General features: G+C 53.6%; 1 protein-coding gene across 1 annotated transcript; it reads left to right on the forward strand.

Moving 5' to 3' along the window:
* Positions 1-248: 248 nt before the first annotated feature.
* Positions 249-1928, forward strand: LOC146763959 (syncytin-2-like). Its single transcript, XM_085565734.1, has one exon. It carries the CDS (start codon positions 278-280, stop codon positions 1307-1309), a length of 1032 nt encoding a protein of 343 aa, XP_085421860.1. The 5' UTR covers positions 249-277; the 3' UTR covers positions 1310-1928.
* The last annotated feature ends 6321 nt before the right edge of the window (positions 1929-8249 follow it).

The following is an 8249-nucleotide window of genomic DNA, read 5'->3' on the forward strand; positions in this document are numbered from 1 at the left end:
TGGAAGAAAAGTGGAAAGGTCCATATCAAGTGCTGCTGACAACATTCACTGCGGTGAAGATTAAAGAACACCCAGCTTGGATTCACTACTCGAAAATAAAGAAGGCCCCTACGAAACCATGGACTGCTACTCCCGTAGGACCTACCAGATTGTGATTCTCCAGATTATCTTGACCTATGGGGGAGCCTGGGCACGGTGAGATTTGAATCTTCATCTTTCGCTGACGGAAGGTATATCTCGAACTCTAAATAGAACTAATTGTTGGATATGTACACATATGCCTGAATACAGTGGAAAACAGATCTTGTTAATAGGCATCCCCATACCTGGTAATAATCCGTGGACGAGATATTGGGAGAATACCACCTGGATAAATTATACATATAGAGCTCAGCCATTAAAAATTCATAACCCTCCAATTAAAAAATCTTACTATAAATGTGTGCAGAGGTGTAACCCACCTAAAGGATTAGATAAAGTTGAGAGTTGTAATAACGTCCAATATGTAGGAAATCAAACGAGTTGTAATAAAATAAAATATATCGGGTCCCCCACCTCTATTAATAGTACCCTCTGGCCAGTTCCAGAAGGAAAAGGATGGTATTGGCTGTGCAATGATACTGCATGGAAAGTATTACCTGAAAATTGGGTAAGAACATGCACCCTGGGAGCCGTAGTCCCAAACATAACTATACATAATCGTTTATCCGAAGGTTGGCTTCAAACACATATTCGAAGAATTAGACGGGAAGTAGAAAATCCCCTAATAAAAAGGCAGAATGCATTTCATTCCTTTGCTAGATGGTTTCTCCCTTGGCTAGGGGTAAGTGAATTAGAAAAAGCTATAATAAACATTTCAGCAGTAGTAGAAGACATTGAAAATAAAACAATAGATGCAATTCAAGCACAGCAGATTGAGATAAATAGCCTTGCACAAGTAGTACAGCAAAATAGAATGGCTTTAGATTTATTATTGGCTTCACGAGGGGGGGTTTGTACCATTATAAATACAAGTTGCTGTGTATATGTAGATCAGAATAATCGAATTGCTACAGATTTAAGTGAAATCTGGAAACAGACTAAGATACTCCATGAAGTAACCAAGGATGACACCTCGTGGGGATTTGAAGAATTGTGGAAAGTCCTAACATCCTGGTTACCTAATTTGAATTGGTTAAAACAACTTTTTATTTCCATAATACTTGTAATATTGTTAATTATTATAGTCTGGATTTTAATTAAGTGTGTCTTACTTTGTAACAAAGAAGCAACTAATGTTGAAAGATATAGATATGGAAGCGTAATATGATTGCAAAAGAATTTGCAATGGTTATAGAAAAGGGGGGACTTGATACAGGGACCTGACCTGTTCAGAACTACTTAAGGGTTAAATGACTAGAAAAGAATTAAGTGAAAAAAACGTTATGTGCTATGTATATGCACCAGTATCCTGTTATTCTAGACATTAGCAAACAGATGTAGAAACTTTGTCCTTGGCTATGTACTTTACTCTGATAAGCTTCCTTTACTCTGATAAGCTTCCTGATAATATGTAAAGAATGCATACTCAGCAGATGGACTGTGGTCAGTTGAATAGGCCATATATCATGAAGGGAGGAAAAGATGGGGCCCAGAGCACAGAAAAACTACCACGCATGCTCGAAATAAAAGTTCAACTAGCGGACAGAGTGATGAAGACTATGGACGACCACCAGAGGACCCCTAACGACCACCGAAGACCACCCAAAAATGCAACTACGCTTGCGCATCCTTATCTCGGAATAATCATGAATATGTAAATAATTGTCAAGACTTGTAATGAATATGTATGTTTTAGTAAGATAAATCACAGCTTTCTTAACTGCACGATGAACATGTTAGGAGGAGAGATCCCCCATGTGCCCAGCGCTGCAATAAAGAATACCTGCTGCCCGGATTGCTTCCGTCTTTGATTCATCCTGGAGGGATCTGGGGAGAGGCTGGGGGGTCCAGAGTTGGGTTTGGGGCGGGGTCTGGAGGGTCCTGGAAGGGTCCTGGGTGGGGTCTTAGGAAGGGTCTCAGGGGGTCTCAGGGGGCATCCTGGGCTGGGTGCAATTGGGGTCTGGGGGCTCTCAGGGGGTCCTGGGCCAACTTTGGGGGGGGGCTCTGGGGAAGATTTGGGGTTCCTGGAGGGGGTCCTATGGAGATCTGGGGGTCCCAGGCAGTCCCAGGCTCACCCTGAATGGGGTATGGGGGATTCGGGGGACGGGGGCACAACAGCGGTGATTTTTAGGGGATTTTGGGGCTTTTTAGTGGAATTTTGGGGGCCTTCATGTAGTAAACAGGGCTCGTGCCTTTATTAATGTTCAGCTCTTTATTCAAAAGATCAGCAGAGCAAGGGAGCTCAATACAGAGCTCACCCCCGCTGTTGTAGCTTTTTCCCAGTAGCCAAAGGGCGAGAAGGCTGCAGAGTCTGTCCCTGGAGTCTCCGTGGCACACTGGTAGCCGGAGGTGAAGAGGTGTGCAGTCTGTGTCTGAAGTCCTGGTAGCCGAAGGGTGAGGGCATGTGCAGAGCCTGCTGCCAAAGTGCAGCAGCAGCTGTCCCCTGTCCTTCCCTCCTGGGAACACCAGGAAGAGTTGTTCCTTTGTTCCTGCTTCCCACAGCCCAGTCCAGTCTGGTCCCCTGCAGGCTATGGTGACAGGTCAGACACAGACCAGGGATGTGGTTCCCTTTTCCCCAAGCAGCGCACCCATCCAGCCCCCTCCACTGTGCCCAGCCTTCCACTTAGGGGTGTTTTCATCCCCAAAACCCCCTCCCGTGATTCCACTGGTCTCTCTATTTTGCATCCCAGTCCTAGAATGGTAGTGTGGGTGGGGGTGTAGGTGATTCCCAGGAGCAATTCGCTAATTAATATTTCAATGTCAGTACTTAGCCCAAACCGAAATGTCTCAGCAAGGCTGTTTTGTTCATAATAAATCCCTCCACTATTTCTTTGATCGGGCTTAAGCCCGCATCAACTTACAGTCTCTGGCTTTTGAGGGTTAGCTTCTTTGGGTAATTCTCTTAATTCCTAGCAACTAAGTGAGACTTAATAATATTCTAACTAAAACTTTCTTCAGTTGACCTGCTTGGCTAAAGGACACTTATTAAAGAATTACAAAGTGTTTAAACTTTTACTGTGGTACTTTAACTCAGAAATGGTTATTACTACCTTACTGTATATCAGCTTCTAGCAAGTTTTTTTAAATTAGTTTTAAGTCTTCGGGTCCCCTAATTACCGTCCATATACAAGAGGAGGTGGGTGACCCTGTTGGGTGTGGTCTGGTGTCTGGTGGTGGCAGATCTTTTTCCAACCATTCTGTTCTGCTAGCTGTCAATCCCACCCGCAGCTTGAGCGCAACCACGAGCACGGCGGCCGTGGAGAGGGGTAGTCCTGATGGCCCCGGGCCGGCCCGGAGCCAGGGTAGACCTTTTGTCCCCCGCCACCGCTCACATCCAGGGCACTGCAATGAACCCAGCAGCCCCGGAGCCAGGGTAGACCTGTTGTCCTGGCCACAACACCTTACGGTCACTCAGCATCGGGGTAGACCTGTTGACCCTGGCCATGAAGGTCCTGCCACGAACCAGGTGACCCTGGAGCTGGGTAGACCTGATAACCCTGGGCCGGCGCGGAGTTGGGGATGACCTGATGTCACCCGTCACTGCCCGTGGCACGGGCACCGCCAAGAGCCGGGAGTCCCCAGATCCTGGTAGACCTGATGGCTCCGGAGACGGGTAGACCTGGTTGCCCCAGGCTTGCCTGGAGCAAGAGTAGACCTGCTGCCCCCTGACAACGCTTGCCGCAAGGGTGCCGACCCAGCACCGGCGGCCCTGGAGCCAGGGGAAGCTCACAGCCTCCTTACAGCCCAGAGCCGGACAGCTCTAGCAGCCCCATCCCAGCCCATAAACCGCCCACTTTCAAGACCAACACATATTTTTGTATTTTTCTGGGTTGTATTTCGTTTTTTGGGGTGGTTTTTTGGAGGGCAGGTGAGGTGCAGGGCTTTTGTTTTGGGTTTTCTGGTTTTGTTTTGGATTTTTTGGGTTTTTTTCCTTTGGGTTTTGTGTTTTGTTTTGAGATTTTTTTGGTTTGGGGTTTTATTCAGTTTGTCTTTAGGGTTTTATTCCCCCCCATTTTCTCCTTTCTTGAAAGAATGGCTCTTCTATTTGCCTGGTATGAGAAACTTAGCCGAAAAAGAAATTTTCTTGGCAGATTTTGTTCAGTTTCCTTTATTATGCAGAGCACCCGCAGGCGAGCCGACGGGCAGCCCGTGCCCTGTGCTCGGGTCTCCTGAGGTGCAGAACTGTGGAAACGGCGTCCCCAGTGCCCCCCGCCCCCCGTCCGGGAGCCGACACAGCCCTGCCCCGCAGAAGAGAATGTCAGCGGGGCCAGCGGGGAAGAGAAGCCCGTCCGTGCGGCGGAAATCAGCTCGCAGCCGCCGGCCCCGGTGCGACTCGGCCCGGCCCGCCCCGCCGCCGGCAGCACCGCCGGCAAGCGGGCGGCCGCTTTGGGGCCGGTTCCTTCAGGGCCCGCAGAGGTCTTCGGTGCTCGGAAGGAGCCTGGGGGGCCGCGGGGGCTCGGTGCCGAGGCGCCCGGGGCCGGCACGAAGCCGCCCGCCCTCGGGCCTCGTTGACACAGAGAGAGAGACAGACACAGGGACACACGCCCGGCTCCTCAGACACCACCGCTCCCCACCGCCCCCGCCGCTCCCGCTCGCACGGCCGCACACTCTCGCATCCCCTCTCTCCCCGCCCCTGCCCTGCCCCTGCCCCTGCCCCTGCCCTGCCCCTGCCCCTGCCCCTGCCCCTGCCCCTGCCCCTGCCCCTGCCCCTGTCTGTCGCGGCCCCCGCCCAGCCATGGTTGGGAGCGCCCCGCCCTGCCCCATCAGACTCCCTGGCACCGCCTGCAGACTTTTGCCGCCCCCGCCCGGTCTCTCCTTGGCCAGTTCGCACAGAGGCAGGGGTAGGAGGGTACTGAAAACTTTCTCTTCATGGCCAACATCAAAAAATGTGAATATGATAAATTGAATCAAGCAAAACCCTTCCCTCTGCTCCTTGTGACATCCCAGCAGCATCTGACATGTCCACCATCTACAAGGCATTGCCATAAAGGCAGGATTTTAGACAAAGGCATAAGAAGAGGTGATAGGTAAAACTTACAATAAGATGCTGAGTAAGGAGTTATTTAAACTTCTGAAAAATTGGGAAACTCCCAAAAGCTCAAAGCATGAAGCCATTTAAAGGAGATGCATTGGAATGACCAGAGAACAGCTGCAGGAGGAAATCTGGGAGCAATGGGAAGGACATACATGCAGCTGCTCTAAATGAAGAGATGTCCTTAGATAGGGCCATTTAACCAGGAGTCCTGGAAACACCCAAAGGAAGCGCGTCATGAAATATTATACTGAATGTTGGTGGCAGAGGTAGAGGGGAAGATGAGTATTTCTTCTCCTGCCATCAGTAGAAGAAAGCAGTAGAGCCAGGAAATTGCTGTTCTGGGTGGGAAAACATTACCATTTCTTCAAAGTTCTCCAGTGAGCCAGATAATAAAGATTTGCTTGTATGTTATGGAACAGAGAGATATTGAAACCTGCTCCCCTTTCCATGAACAGGCATGTTCTACTTGTTGGGCTCCAGTACCCTGAGGTGCTGAGCTGGGATTGGCATATCTAAGAGAGGAGCTGAGGTAGAGCAGAGCACCTTGCAGGCTGAGGTGTCTGCTGGAATTGCATGTCCTCCCCATGCCACAGCTTCCCTGCATTTCCCTCCTCCAGCCTCTGTCCCCAGCACAGCCATGGAGGCTCTTTGGCCTCTTGACTTTTCCTGCAGGCATCAAGAGCAGCTGAGCTCTGCCTTTGGCACAGTCAGCCCTGGCCAGCGCAGGCCATGCTCAGCAATTCCTTGTCTGTGCCCGGACTTGCTGCCAGCCCCGGCAGCGGCTGCGGGGCCCCTTTGTGGCCCTGTGCTGGCCCAGCCATGGTGCCACAGCCCCTGTGCAGCCCAGGCCAGGACAGGAGCATTGGGGCTGGGAACGGCCCCTGTGCCGTGGGGCCCTGGGCAGCCTTGGGGCTCTGTGCCCCATGGCCTCCCTGCTGGGCAGCCTCTGCCAGCTCCTGCAGAGCCCGTGGGGGCTCCTTCTGCTGCCCTGAGCCTGCAGAGCAGGGCAGCGTTGGCTGATGGTCTGAGTCATTCCTAAAGATCCCGTTGGGCTGTCTCAGACACTTGGGGCCAGGGATTCCTTCCAACCTGGGCCACTTTGGGTGGGCACGGGGTGGCCCCAGGGCAGGTGGCAGTGCGTGCAAGGGCCCTTGGTGACAGGGTGCAGCATGGTCACCGTGGAATGGAACGGGACAGGGATTCCAAGGGCCCTTGGTGACACGGTGCAGCATGGTCACCGTGGAATGGAACGGGGCAGGGATTCCAAGGGCCCTTGGTGACACGCTCTGGCAGAGGTGTTGGCAGTTACAAGTTACAGTTACACTCCACAGTGCTCGGTGCACACGACGAGAGAGGACGCGAGAGAGCGGTGCTGTGAGGAGCCCTCGCACAGCCACTCGTTCCTTGCTGACCCAGAGCTTTCCCGAGGTATTACTCCTGCAGGTGAGCTCGTGGCCAGAGCAGAGCACTTGGTGACCCCTGGCCTTCCCAAGGCAAATCTTCTGCAGCTGCCCTCGAGGGCAGACTGTGGCATTTGCTTTTCACTGTCCTTGACAGGAGTCTCCTGTCCTTGTGGCTGGAGCCCCAAGAGCAGAGTGCAGGACTTGCTGTCCTGTAGCCTTGCCAAGTCTTCACACTTGCAGGTGCCCTCAAGGCACGACTGCAGCACTTGCTGACTTGGACCTTTTCCTTTTCACCTTCTGCAAGCAGCCATGAATCCAGGCAGTGTCGTAGAGCACAGACCTGCGAGCGTGCCCAAGCTGGCCTGGGGGAAGGAGGAGAAAGAAGGCCCTGGAGCTGCCCCAGCACAGCAGCCTGAAGAGCTGGAGCAGTTCCAGCCACGGCAGAAGGGTGAGTGGCAGAGCTGGGCCACAGGGCTGGTGCCTGCAGCCAGCTTGGCCCCATGCCATGCCATGCCATGCCATGCCATGCCATGCCATGCCATGCCATGCCATGCCATGCCATGCCATGCCATGCCATGCCATCCCATCCCCTGGGGCCATGCCCATGGTCAGGATGGAATAGGGGCCGGGCAGACACCCCACAGCCGTGCTCCATGCCCTGGGCCGTCACGGGGCTGTCCCTGCCTGGGCAGCGCAGGGCTGGGCTGTGTTCTCCGGCCTCTCCGGCAGCCCCTCAGCTCGGGCTGCGCTCGCTCTTTCCCAGATGCAGCCCTGGACCAGACACAAGAGCAGGAACCCGCCCATGGCCGCTTCCACAGAACAGCACAGGTACCTGCAGCCATCCCCACCTGGGCTGGGCCTGCTGTCACTGCTCAGCCCAGCAGCACACCTGCAGCACCCCATGGCTTCTTGCTCTTCTCCTACAGCTTGTTTGCAAATTCATCAAGAGAATTCGGCAGGAAGAGACCAGTGTCATGAGCCCTGGGCTCAGAGCATACTCAGAGCTCCTCGGACATGAGACCAGTGCCGCCCTGCTGGATTTGCTTGTGCAGAGTGGTGTTCCCAGAGCAGAGCAAGTAAGCAGATGTGGCCAGGCTTCAATTGCCCCATGAGTCACATGGCTTCCCAAGCCACTAGTGCTGGCCCCTGTGAGCCTTTGAGGCCATCGCAGTGCGGCGGGAAGGGAAGCACTTCTCTGGGGACCCTGGGAACGCTGATCCCTCTGGCAGCTTTCCAAGTCTCCCTGTGCCTTCTCCAGGTGCCCGGCATGGTGAGATACATCCACCAGTGGCTCATGGCCAATGATTCTGCTGAGCACAGGCTGGACAACGCCCTGCTGTATCTCACAGAAGCGCAGCCAAATGAGGCAGTAATGACACTCCTGCGTGTGGCCCCATCCTGTGACAGGTATGGGGCCCGTCTGCCCAGAGGGCTCAGGGCTCACCCCAACCCATCGCCCTGTACAGCCTGGGCCAGGTTTCTGACCAACAGAGAGTCCCAGGGCCCTCTGGCTGCTCCCTTTCCAGGCCCTGGCATGTCAGCCCCAAGCCTGCTGCCATGCTCCCTCGTTGTCCCACAGGGGCCTGTCCCCACAGGGCTGGGCTGCCTGGCTGCTGCTGGAGAGGGGCAGTGGGCAAAGGCAGAGCCGGCAGTCAACCCGGGCCTCTAGA

The sequence above is a fragment of the Lonchura striata genome, chromosome 37, assembly GCF_050655825.1.
Source record: "Lonchura striata isolate lonStrDom1 chromosome 37, ASM5065582v1, whole genome shotgun sequence".
In the NCBI taxonomy this organism is placed as follows: Eukaryota; Metazoa; Chordata; class Aves; order Passeriformes; family Estrildidae; genus Lonchura; species Lonchura striata.

Bases quoted from the DNA above. Each gene is read 5' to 3' on its own strand.
- LOC146763959 (XM_085565734.1), top strand. From the start codon at position 278: ATGCCTGAATACAGTGGAAAACAGATCTTGTTAATAGGCATCCCCATA.